General features: G+C 39.9%; 1 protein-coding gene across 3 annotated transcripts in view; it reads left to right on the top strand.

Moving 5' to 3' along the window:
* The first annotated feature begins 5,034 nt into the window (after positions 1-5,034).
* The window catches only part of ZDHHC8 (zinc finger DHHC-type palmitoyltransferase 8), a 210,097-nt gene continuing 201,734 nt past the window's right edge, over positions 5,035-13,397 (top strand). For all 3 annotated transcript variants that reach the window (XR_010918246.1, XM_067539823.1, XM_067539820.1), the window contains exon 1: positions 5,035-5,177. Coding sequence is in view for 2 of the 3 variants with exons in the window: in XM_067539823.1 (XP_067395924.1) it covers positions 5,074-5,177 (104 nt within the window). In the remaining variant the exon portion in view is untranslated. The remainder of the gene's footprint in view (positions 5,178-13,397) is intronic.

Genomic DNA, 13,397 nt, shown 5'->3' with positions numbered 1-13,397 from the left:
GATTTGCTTTTTTATTAAACCAACTAAAACCTTGTGTTGGAAATGCAAACACAATAAATTTGTGCTACTGCAGAAGAAGCAGGAAACGGACCATTCTAGTTTTACTGTCAAGCCTGACTGCTGTTCAAAATTTAATACACTCATGTACACTTCATTTTTAAAAATCTGTTAATCCCAATATTTAGATGTTGACAAATTATTTTAATTGTATTATTTCATTTTATGATTTTCAGTCAGTCATGCATGTGTGCTTAGTTTTATTATTGACGGCTTAATATTTTACCTTTTCAGATGAATTGATCCAGCCTTATACTTTGTGGGCCATATTCTTTCTTAGTGAAATTGGTATGAATTTTTCCTTAGGCCTTTGTAGTGGTCATGACTTGTTAGTCTTCTCATCGCTTCCTGTTTTCCCAGTAGAACACCTAAAACAATTTTTGTGGAAAAGCATTTCAAAGAAAAGTTTGATTTTTTTTTTTTTTTTTTTTTTTTTTAATCCATAGGGCTACTGTCCTATAAATAGGAAAGCAAGAAATGGTTAAAAAATGGTTCTTAGCATAGTTTCTTGAAAAAGAATCTTGAAGTTATGTGTAGAAAACTTCGTACACTTGTTTTTATAAACTCAAGATATTAGCTACCATACTCTTAGGATGTTTTGCAGTTCGATTTGCTATTCTCTCTGCCCTTTTATGACACTATAGCTCACTGGTAGTAGTTTCAGGTTCTATTTAGGGATTTGTTTTGATTTATTAACTAGGTGTGTGTTGGACATCAATGGCGCATATGTAACATTTATGTGAACAGTTCTGCTTTTGCAGAATGTTTAGTGAAGGAAGGACACTCAGAATGACAGAATCAAACTTTTCCCCCCTTGCCAATCTGAAAATATCCCCCATGCTCAATAAGGGAAACATTTTCTCTTGATGAAAGGGAAGATCCTTGAGATTTGTTTTTGTTTTTTTGTTAAGGAACCTGCATTAGAGGACTGAAACTACATATGATATTAGTGCAGTAATATAAACTGGAATAGTAACTCATTCTGCAGCTGTAGAGGTATCTAGTTGAATTGTCACATCAAATTGTCAGTTATGAAACTGCAGGTATAGGAATGAGAGTAACACAAATTTGCCAAGGAAATGCTTTTTGATAGTTCAGTTGAGATAATTCAGTAGTTACCTCTATTACACTTACACTTTCAATCCTGGTGAGAAAATTCACAGAATTCTATTTTGTAACCAGCTATTTACTCTTTTCAACCCCAGCTTGCCTCCAAGTTTTTAAATATTTTATATGAGAATATGTAATATATTGGGAGATTTTTTAAAAATAATGGATTAAAAAACTACATTCAGGGCAGTACATGCTTAAATGTGTGACTTACAGAATTTTTGCTTGCCCAATTTGCAGAAGTTATGTTTTTGATAGGAGCAGAATGATGACATTTTTCTTGTTGGGATCTAGTAATCAATTGTTTAGGAGAATGGAGAGAATTAAAGTGTGGGACTAACCTTGTATCCAACTTAGAAGCAACTGAACTCTCTATATGAATTACCAAGGCCTGAAGTGTGAAAGATCTGCTTAAAATGCCTTAAAAATAATTTAAGGTCAAACTTAGTCTGCATGAATGGGTGTGAATTCCTGTACAAGACACTTATTCAGTAAATCTTATGCTCTAAGCTGTCTGTGCATACCTTAGATAAAGCAAATACATATTAGAAAATTGCTAATACTGAGCTTTATAAAGAAGTAAACAATACAAAATTGCTTAAAAACAAGCTACTTGATTATATGAAATACTGGATGCTTAAACATTGCACCACCCAGCTCTTTCCTAAAAAATTGTCTTGTCATTGTGCCACATTAATGAAAGTTGCTGTCTTATGTAAAGCAGATGCTTTCCCAAATGTCAACTCCTGCATGGTAAGGGTGATGTATCCTGTGTGCAATATAAATGTAATTAATTTTCTGAGTTTGGGATGTCACTGGGAAATGTTCAGAACTCTACTCCCAATGCTGATCAGATATGAGAGTTTAGATTGAAACAAGAGTCCAGTGCAGGACTGTTGTATTTTTAAAGCAAACAGTTTAAATACAAATGCTATTTTCAAAGCGATGTAGTGGGTCGTGTTATTCCCCCCTTTCCACAACTCTTTCTTAGTTTGTTTAAATTTGCCTACTTTAGAACTTTCCAGCAGCCACTTAGAAAATGGCCATTGCATTTTACTGGTAGTAGCTGTCCAGGTGGAAATTTAAAGGCTTCAGAGCACTTTTTTAGAACAGTGGTTCTCAACCAGGGGTACACGTCCTCTGGGGATATGCAGAGGTCTTCCGGGTGTACATCAACATATCTAAATATTTGCCTAGTTTTACAACAGGCTATGTAAAAAGCAAGAGTGAAGTCAGTACAAACTATTTCATACAGACAATGACTTGTTTATACTGATCTATATACTATACACTGAAATGTAAGTACACTATTTATATTCCAATTGATCTATTTTATAATGGTAAAAATGAGAAAGTAAGCAATCTTTCAGCAATAGTGTACTGTGCCACTTTTGTATTTGTCTGATTTTTGTAAGCAAGTAGTTTTTACATGAGGTAAAACTTGGGGGGGTTGCGAGACAAATCAGATTTCTGAAAGGATTATAGTATGGAAAGGTTCAGAACCACTGCTTTAGAAGATTAAGGAATACTCTTGCTACCCTCTTCACCACTTCGTCCTTTATTAACAACAGAATCCAGTGGGTAAGTTGTTATTTAACCTTGAAAAACAGGCTTTTTTCTTAAAACTCTTTTTGGATTCCTTTAGAATAAAAAGGGGTGTAGAATCAAATTATGTTCTAAGAAAGTTACTATCTTATATTCTGAGATTTCATAGTTGTACACTAGAAATTATTGAATTATAACTACCAAAGTAGAATTTAGAGGCTCTGGATGGTAGTGCTGTATGCTGCCATGTAGGACTTCTGGGTTTAATTCCTTCTCTTATTCTTCAGGCTGCTATGGGCTTTGAGTGCTGCAGAGAGAGGCATTGTTTAAAAACTTCCCTCTACCCAATTAAAATGACACGGGAAAGGTGTGTAGTCTGCTTTGCATATGCAGCTACATCTCAATCATATCTGACCAAACCAGTCTACTTCTGAAGTGGGAGGGTGGTAAATTTGAAATGCTACAGTGATGTGATGGGTAGTATAGGTCCCACTAAAGGGATTCTTCTGATCATTACATTCTCTAAAAAGAGGAAGTGTTACTAATTCAGCCAAATGAGAGTTCAGGAGAAACTTATACTCAAGGAAGAGCTTCACTTTGTGTGCTGGGAGGGCAGGTGAATTGACTGAATTACTTTTAAGCAGTTGCATCTTATTTGCAATCAAGGGTAAGCTTTTTAAAACAAACAACTCTGGAAATCTGCTCTTGAATTTACTGGTAAATCAGATATGTATTTGGCCTCTTCCAATGGGCAACATTAATACTACCTGACCAAAATTGGGATGTTTACTTCTAGTCACCAGTGTAGCTGCACTGGTGCTAACCTCTAATGTAGACAAGGAAAGCTATTACATGCCAGTGGTGTAGTTTACTCCTGGTTGAAGCAAGGTTAAGTTCTACCAGTATACATTGTGGTCTATACTGGGTTGGCTGTAATAAGGGGCACATATCCACTGTAAAGGCTTTAGATATTGTTTTTGATTTATAAAATCCTAAATGGTCTTGAACCTGTCTAACAGACCACCTCTATTCCCATGTGATACTGTCTCCACTGTAACTAGGGTGACCAGAAAACAAGTGTGAGAAATGTGGGTGGTGGAGTAATAGACACTGTATAAGAAAAAGCTCTAAATATTGGGACTGTCCCTATAAAATTGGGACATCTGGTCACCCTAACTGTAACCAGTAAGGGTGCTTGAGCCCTTTTAATATGAACCAGTGGGAGCTGCTCACAGCAACATTCTCTGCATAGAACTGTTTGGCAAACTTTCTGCTCTGTCACCTTAAATCACATTATTTCTGCCTCCTGACTGAATTGGATGAAACCTTTAAACCAACAGACAAGTGAACACCACCATTTTGGATGAATTAAATCATTCATGCAAAAATTAATTAAACTTTAAGAACTCTCAAACACTTAGAGGAACCCAGCAGTTGCTTAAATACTAACCATCATGATTCCCAGTTTAATAGTGAATCAAATTTGGGTTTATGGTGCTGGTGTTCTTTATTACAAGCCCTAATCCTGCAAGGGGTCTGGCATACAAGGACTCCTCTATACAGAGCCCTGCTGTGTTCTATGTTGCTCTTGCAGATCCTTGTCCATAAACCTGCAGTACTGAGGCAATAGTATTGATTGATGTGAAGGTCTGTAGTGTGTTGTGCAGCATAATTGAATAACTTCAACTTTTGAATATCCTTATGGAAAAAGTCCCCTACAATTTAAACCAATAGAGTTCTCTAGAAATAGAGAATTAGATCCATCCTTTCCATATTGGTTCAAAAAAGGCTATTTGTTCCTATAGATCTCTTCTGAAATCTAAAGGATGGTTTAAAAAAAAAAAAAAAAAAAGTCTAGAAAATTATCAGTTCGACAGGACTTTTCCCTGGGGGGGTGAGGGTGGTAGGAATTTGCGTATATGGTGTGTCGATCTCTGAACATGCCTGTTTGTATTAGTCCACGGCATGTTTGTGGCGTGGCTGTAGCTTCTATGGTGCAACTCAGAAAGCTTGTGCGTCTGTTGCCTTTCTTTGCACTACCGTTTTGATTGTACGTGTTTGTCCGCTAAGTGGCCATGCTCTGGTATCTTTAGTCGTGTGCTCTCTGTCTCGGAGCAGTTCTACCTTAAGGGGCTCATTGACATCAGCTGAGTGGGCTGGCCTGTGTGGGTGGGATTTCCTGTGCTGGCGGTCAGCTGTTCTCAATCCCTCTTTCTCACTCCCTTTCTTTCTGTCTGGTTCCTTCTTTCCCTCTCTCCCCGCCTTGCCTCTGCATTGGAGGGTCCTCGCATCTCTCTCCCTCCCTCCCTCCCTCCCTGGTGCCTCTTGGACTGGAATACCCAGTGATGTGTAAGCCACAGGATGCTCAGCAGCACTGGAAAGAGGTTTAAACCTACGAAATACATCCCTGTCTCCACAGCAGCTGCCTTATTAGTGGGTTCGACTACTTTATTTTTTGTTTTCACGTAAGTAAAGCTGGCTTCTCTCTCGGGTTGGAGTGGGGGGGCTCCGAGGGGCCTGGCTGGGGGGCAGCTTGGCTGAGGCTGGGCTTGCACTGGCTGGGTTGCTAAGGAAGGAGGGTTCGTGGCTTGACAGCTCCTCCAGGCCCTGCTCGCTCCATGCCTTTTCCTATCCCTCCCCTGGCTTCAGTCTGCAGAGGTTTATTCTCTCTCCCAAGCATAGCAACGTGTCCGACTGCGAGACCCACCGTCTCCTGGCGAATAACCAACCCCCTGTCAGTCTGGGCCAGCTGACGCCTTTCTCTGCACACCAAAGGCGCCAATTTCATTACCACCCTCTTCCTCCTTATGTGCAAAAGGTTGTCGGGGTGTGTGTGTGTGTGTGTGTGTGCGTGCGCGTGCGAGAGAGAAATAGCTCTGCAGATGGGAAAAGCTTTGGTGCCCTTAGGAATGAAATCGGGTCGCATTACCTTTGGCCGAAGTCTGTGCACGTTGGAGAGACAGAAGTAGCCTTTTGTATCGAGTCTCTCGTGGGTTTGGTTTTAAGTAGAGGGGGATCCTTCCGAGACGCTGGTAATTATCGGTGCCTCTTTTTACATAACTGTCCCTGAAGCTTCAGGGTCTAATGTGCAGACTTAGGTTATGGTTTGGTTGTTTCTGCTCTCCTCCTGTCCCCTTCCTTCCCCCTCCCCCCAGCAAACCTTGATTTTTGCTCATTTCTTCTCCCCTCCCCCCATTGGATCCAAAATTATACTCTGGCTCTGAAGACACTGGTTTGCAGCTCTCCAGTTGTCCTATTGATATGTGAGTCGTGTGGTGCTTTAGCTCTGTTTCCCTTCTCTTTAGGTAAACTTGAGTTCTAGAGAGTGTTATCCCCTTTTTGCATGAAATACAGCAGTTTGCTTGCAAAGGTCTTGTTCTTGTATTTTGAAGAAGAGGTGTCAATAGTTTAATCCAAGTGTGTGTGTTCCAAACTGTCTGTGGATTTCTGGTAGCTGATTGAAATGTGCTTTGCTGAATATTCTAGCTTTTCTAGAGATGAAAAGCTTTCTACTTGCATATTAACTAAAAGATTCAGACTTCCTTGCTTTATTTTGGAAATTTGTTTGCATCTGTCCTGTTTTGTCATGGTGGAATTTTAAAATGAGCCCCGGAAAGTTGTCAGCGGCAAAATTAACATTTAACAGTGGAAGCATGTGCTTGTCTGTCTGGTTTGGACTGACTGTAATAGGATTCTCAATACTGTACCAGCAATTTAGATTTTTAGAGGTATCTTATTCTGAAATCCTAAATTAAGATTAAAATGTTGGCTGTATTGTGTTTATAGAAGGAGCTTCTGACATTGGCACAAATGTCTTTGACCATAATGTTCTTTTTATTACTGCTTTTGATTAGAAGAAATTGCCAGCTCTAATATGGTACTTCCTGGATGATACTTCCTTATGACTGGCAGTCTAAGAATTGCTACTAGTTTTACAGGCCTGTCATTCATCATTTGAGTATCTAATTATAGTTGGTATACACACAGACATGAGACAAAGTTGGTTTATGTGATGGATTTGGTTCAGATATTCCAGACTGATACGTGGCTTTTAAGAAGTCTTCATAGATCTATGACCTTGAGCCTTACAAAATAATGATCTCTGTGATGTCCAGTTTTAATTATTGAGGATTTGGGGGAGCAAAGCTTACTGTGACTTTTGCATGAAATACGCTTGCAACTTAAATGATCTTTTGGTGCACCATTTTGTTTCACTGTATTGTAAGCAACTGACTTATACAAAGGAAAATGACTATCACTTTGGAAGTATGAGTATTTATTTGCTTGAATAAGAGACTTTGAATGTAGTTCCATGAACTGTGCATGGAGAAGACTTTCTTAGTCAATCAAGCTTACTATATTGTATTTAATACATAGTCTTATTGTAGCATCTGTCTGTGCTAAGAGCAAGTATCCTTATTCTTTTATGAGAGAATGAGTTGTTTTTAAGTCACCTTTAATCTATTATACACATATAAAGCTGGTTATTTCTGCTATTATTGAACAATTCAATTCAGATGAATGATTTTTAGGCTGTCACTATACTGCAGCTTGAACCTGGCCAGCAACAACTTAAAAAAATATAACCATGTAATTGTCAGTTGTTAGCAGGCTTCCAGCACACTTGCCTTTCTCTGAGGATAGTTTTAGTCCTAGACACACCTTTCCCTGCTGTAGTGAGGTCTTGGTTATCATAGGGGGAGCAAGTGGGTATGAATGGACAGAGCCTTAGATTTGTCCTTGCTAGACAACACTTGCATAAACAGATCTGTTATAATGATTGTTTTCCACTCACTTTTCAATAAATATTACTTGGAATTCAAATAAGATGACTTGCATTGGATAAGTGTAAGTAACTTCAGTGTTTGGCTTCTCCAGCAACACACCTCACATTAGTGACTTGTTTTCTCGATTTTTTTTGGCAGCATCTCTGCAAGGTAGGGATTGTGGACCAGATCTTCTCTATTGACTTGAGTGGAACTCTGATTTACACCTAGAGGAGCTGGTCTTGGATGGCTGAACCTTAGCTGGATCTGATCTGATTTGATTTATGACAATGGTAACATGAATGCGCTATCAGATGGAAGGGTCCAGTTTTAAGATTTATCCACACTTCACTGTTTCCTCATTTATAACTTTCAATTCTTAAGGCAGATATTCCTCTGACATGAACTTGCCCTGGCAAGACTGACCAATTGATAGCTAATGTTCTTGTGTACTACACCACATTAGCGATAAGTCAGTAGGACACTCTAATCAGGCTCTTAAGCTTCTTTCTGTTCAGAATCTAATAATGCAGATAGGTGCAGATAAATCTGACTATCACATCCAAGACACTTACTGAATTACTATGCAGAAAATATTTTTCTCTCAGGACCCTGCAAATACTTGTGAGTAACTTGTGTGAAAAGTGCTGTGAATGGGACCACTCAGATGTGTAAGTGCTTGAAGGTTCATCAGTAAATGTTTTTTCCTCTACATGAAGAGCTCTTTAAAATTTAAAAATGAAGACCAGTCTAAGATTTTTAGTAATTGACTTTTATTTTTAGCTTCTGTCTGAAAATTTTACTAAACTATAGATTGGTAGCAATTAAAGACCATTTGAAATACATACTCCATAGACATTGGCATTAGCTTTATTCCATGGTGCTACTAATCAATAGTAGATTTATGCTTCAATTCAGGCAAATTCCATTATGGATTTTTTTCACGGCTTCATCTTTTTCACCTAAACATGTGGGAATCTGTTTATCCTCTCTCCTGGAGAGTTAAATTGGTTAGCAATCAAGGAATTTGACTGAATATTGCATTTCTGTGCCCTTAATTCCTCTAAGTATATTGCTTCAGTAATAAATGAGAGCCATTCAAGAGCTGGTCTAATTCAGTCCCCTAAAAGACTGCTACACTGTAATTAAAGCTAACATTTATTCAAAAATGTATTAAGTAACTTTGTACGCTAACCATCTTTCCCATCATTTAAAAAAATAATTTCAACAGGGTAATGAAGGGAGAATTGTTTCTATGTTTAGAATTCCAAGAATCTAGAGTGACCATTCACTTATAGCAGAAATTTTGTTACCTCTTTCTTAAACTTGCTCTCTTCAAATAGCTGTAATTTTTGGCTACAGAATACAACATTTGTTATCTTAACTTTATTGTTAATGGAGAATGGGGGTTATATGCCTCTGACTACAGATTACTGTGATGTAAACATTGGAATGTTCATCCAAAGAACCAGACTTCTGCCATGAACTCTCACCCCATTATTTATTTTAAGTTGCATAATTGCAGTTGTACAATTAAGAGCTTTGTACTGTACTAAAAGTGTATGTGCTGTAAATGCATAACTGCATATAATGAAGTGTTTCTGTAGTGAACAGAATGGAAAGAGGAAGATATTTTTGCCACTTTTTGCAGTTTTTAGTACTGAATGATTTGAATTTGTGGATTTTAATCTGATAGCTGTCATCTCCAGAATAGCAGGTAGCACAATATGCTAGAAGTGCAGCGAAAAAGTGTGGTGATACATGTTAACTTCTCTGCACTAAGAAAAAAAGCTTTGAGTCCTCACACTGAATAATAAGCTCCTGAAATTTCTTGTGGTACCACTTACTGAAATGGAATGCTGATTCTAGGGACATTCTGTGACTCAAACACTTTCAAATCATGGCAGGAACATGAATCTTAATAGAAAGACATTGCAGAAATGGTAGCACTTAGATTGTGGGAGGCAGCAAAAAGTCCTTTCTACAATAAAACTTGTATATTGCTGTTTAAACAAGGTGAATGAAATTGGAGAACTGTTAGTAAAGAGAAAATTCAGAAAGTGGAAACTCATTCAATAAATGCCAAAGACAAGACTTCAGCTTGGTTTTTAAAGAGAGGAAGTAAATGGAATTTAATCAGAGGTGTATGCCACAGATATTCTGGGGTTGCAATCTGTGACGCGGGGTGTTTATTTTTGTTTTTAGTGACTATCCCATAGGAAATAGACTTGAAGACTAATAGATAGGTGTGCAAGGAGAAAGAAATTGAAGATTGGATCACAGTAGGAGTGGAAAGAAAATAGTGACCATCTGAGTTAAAAATGGAGGGAAAATGTGGAGTTCCCTGCCTCTAAGAGCAGCCAAGGGTATTTAAACTAATCAATGGCTTAATGTTCTCAGTTGAAAGGTCCTCTTATTAAATTCACTTCTCCCACTGGTCTGATAGAGCTTGTCTGGTCAAAAATTGCTTTTTGCAGAAACCTTCAATTGTTTTCAAAAAAATCTTCTGGGAAGAATTCATTTGGTTTTCCTCCCTTTCCCAGCGGCAAATGTTCAAAATTGTGTTTTCCCCTTTTTTCCAAGTCTTCCACAGATTTTCACTTGTCTGAAAAAAATGGTTTAAGATATTTTTTAACGGAAAAATTTCACTTAGCTCTGACAATATCTAGAGCAATGGTTCCCAGCCTGGGGGGCAGGATGCCTGGTGGGGGGGTGCCAAAATCACAGGGGGTCCCTGAGGCTTCAGTAATATTGAGGTCATTTAGCCCCCCAAGCTCCACGCTGGGTGCAGCAGCCACCAGCTCTGCACCAGCTAGAGCAGAGGAGCAGCCTCCCACCCCTCCCCCATGCTCTGCACTGGCTGGAGCGAAGAAGCAGCCTCCCCAAGGGAGCAGCAGCCCCGAGCTCCACTCCGGCCTGAGTGGAGGAGCAGCTCCCCCACCCCTCCTGCCCCCCCAGCCCCACATGGGCCGAGCAGCCCTGTGGGGGCCTGAAGCAGCCCCAGCAAACCCTCCAGGGCCCGCCTCCATTACTCTCGGTCCATGAGGGACAGAAGGAGGCGGTGCCACCCAGGGTTGGTTTAGCTTCTTACTGAGGTAAAAGTCATTTATTATTATTTATGTAATTTAGTTTTTGTTTGGGGCTCGTGAGGGGGCGAGTCGGGGTTGTGGGGGCATGTTTTACCTAGTGTTAACTAGTGGGGCTTTCACTCAAAAATGTTGGGAACCACTGTAAGATGCTTGACGATGAACAAATTCCCTCCCCACCTCATACCATATGATTTCTTGGGGGGGGGGGGGAATCCTGGCACCCAGTGTATTCACCTCAGAACTGTTTTGCCTTGTCTGCACTGGATTGTGAATTCCTTGAGACCAAGAGAATGTGTCCTTTACAAGTACATATGGTGCCTCCTACCTGGTTAGCACTCCATGAATAGTGAAATGTAAACAATTCTGCAATACAGTGGTTAAAAAAAATGGAAGAATGCTGTTTTGACAGAAATACGAGGGTGGGATTAAAAGTCCAAGTTCTAAATGTTTTGGGGGTTTTTTCCACTCTAGAAAAATTGCTTTTGCTACGAGCAAGGTAGCTATTAGCTTTGTAGCTTCAAAACTGAGCCCAAACAGAGCTCATCAATCATTAGTCTCAAGCACACTATTCTCTGCACCTTCTTAAGAAAGCATTAAGGATGCTGACTGGAATAAAGTTAGTTTAAATATTTAACTGCTTAGCTTACTGGCTTTAGAGCTGGATTCAGGCCATATCTACACTAGGAAAGCCATGTTAGCAGGGTTTACCACAAGTTAGCTAACATGTGTTAGTCTTGAGTATAGACAAGGTAGTTGCAATTTTAACATGCTGGCTGCTCAAGGGGGAGTCTAGAGTTTACCTTGATCCGTTAACACACTAACTACCACTTGGGGTGCATCAGGACCTGGAGCTAACGTCTAGTTTTATTTGTGCCATTGTGTCATTCAGAAGATCATAAATCTTGCTAGATAATTTTGTACACTTTGGAAAGGGTCGCCAATATTTCCTCCCAGTTGTTTTAATTTACAACACTGACTTCAAATTATGACTCACAGCCAAAATATCCTTTTTTCCCTGAAACAAAGTGTTTCTCAAGGATAACAACTGATGAAAGGGTGACATTGTTCCATATATAGAAAGCTACATTAGTTAGGGGTGTGGAAAAAACCACACCCCTGACCAATACGTAGCTATGCCAGCCTAATCCCCGATATAGATGTGGCTATGTCGAAGAAAGAATGCTGCCCTCAACATGTCTCCTGTCATTCAGGGAGGTGGTTTTCCTGCACTGATGGAAAAAGCCCTTTTGTTTGCATAGGCTATGTCTACGCTATGGGGTTGTGCCAACATAACTACAGTGATGTACTTATGCTGGTTAGACTCTCTTAAGAGGATGCTATCAATGTTGTTACACCTAAGGTTACTAGGTTAACTGTCACTTGAAAATCAGTTCAGTTTGATGTAGCAAGTGTAGTCGCAAGTAACATAAAATTGCTAGAAATGGAAGAAATTAAAGAGGTGGGAAACTTGTTTTCCTTTTCAGTTTGCTTTTGTTTATGATCAGCTGTTTGCTTGATTAGTTGCACCTCTTGGCTCAGTGCATGTTGGTCTCGAGGCCCTGCAAGTGGTGTTTACTAGTAACAGCTGAAAGTGAAGAGGAAGCGGGCACACAGCAGAGAAAAAGGGTTGCGTGCTGCTCTTAAGGTTTCTGGGTCATCATCTTATACATCACTGGGAAGCAGAAGAAACCCATTAATTGGTTTTTCATTTTTTTTTTTTTTTGTTTAAATTCTGGTACTGTTTAGAGGATACCAGGGTGTCATTATTCTATTTAAATTAGTTTCAAAAGTCAAGTTGACAGTGTCCCTTTAACCTGGTTTGACAGGACTCCCTCCTGCAAGCTTTCACCTTCAGGGTTCTTCCTGCTTATTTTGAAACACGAGTATCTGGAAAATCTGCCTTAATTAACTGAAGACTTTAAAAAGTAAAGTATGAAATTTCTTAGCTCTTCTGGAATAAGTTCCCTGAACTCTCACTACCTGTTCAATGGATGTCGTCATGTCAGGCGCGTCCAAGATTGAACCAGGTCCTCCCGAGTAGAGCCTGCAACCTGAACCACACACAATGTGGTTAGACTACAGATGTTGGGTCCAGGTCAGGTCGGGTGGAAAAAAAACAAATGGACCTTCTTGGGTCGACTCATCTCCTCCTGCCCATGGGTTTGGCACGGTGGTGGCTGTGTGCCTTGCTTCTGCCAGCTGCTGTCACCGCGCTGTGCTGTGGAGTGAGTGCACTGAGGAGTCTTAGCACCTCTCACTTTGCAGTGTGCAGAGGACAGCAGGAGCAGGGGACTCACCTGATGCCTTGCCTTGCCACAGCAGGAGGAGAACCGCTATCCCCTGACAGGAGGCATTGGTGGCACTAGCACTGGTTTGGGGGTGGGGAGGGGAGGTCAGATCAGAAAACGACTAGGCCCTCTCAGGTTGGGTGGGCTTGGGTCTGAGCTAGGTGTAAAGGTCTACTTTGGCCTAATTTTTACACCAGAGCTAAAAGCATGAGTCTATACTGCTTGAGCTAAAGAGTCAGATTCTCCAGCTGTGGGTATGAGTGCATAATACTTATCCTCTGCAGATCAGGTACTGAGAGAGGGCCCTGTAACATTTACCAGAGCAGTACGTGCTCACCTTGCAAGCCTGGAGAGAGAGATTTGAAATCAGTCGGTATCAAAGTCCATTTGTAAAAGTGTTCCGTATCATTCAAAACTAGATGAAAGCAGCCTCAAACCTGTATAATGGATTTATCTACTCACCAAGTTGCACTAGTTTAAATGAATTTTGTATGATATCACACCTTTAGTTAAACTGGTGCAAACCACTGCGTGGACACTTA

The sequence above is a fragment of the Emydura macquarii genome, unplaced genomic scaffold, assembly GCF_026122565.2.
Source record: "Emydura macquarii macquarii isolate MOO-44397 ecotype Brisbane River unplaced genomic scaffold, CSIRO-AGI_Emac_v2 contig_554, whole genome shotgun sequence".
NCBI lineage: Eukaryota > Metazoa > Chordata > Testudines > Chelidae > Emydura > Emydura macquarii.
This window is presented reverse-complemented; position numbering and strand designations above follow the sequence as displayed.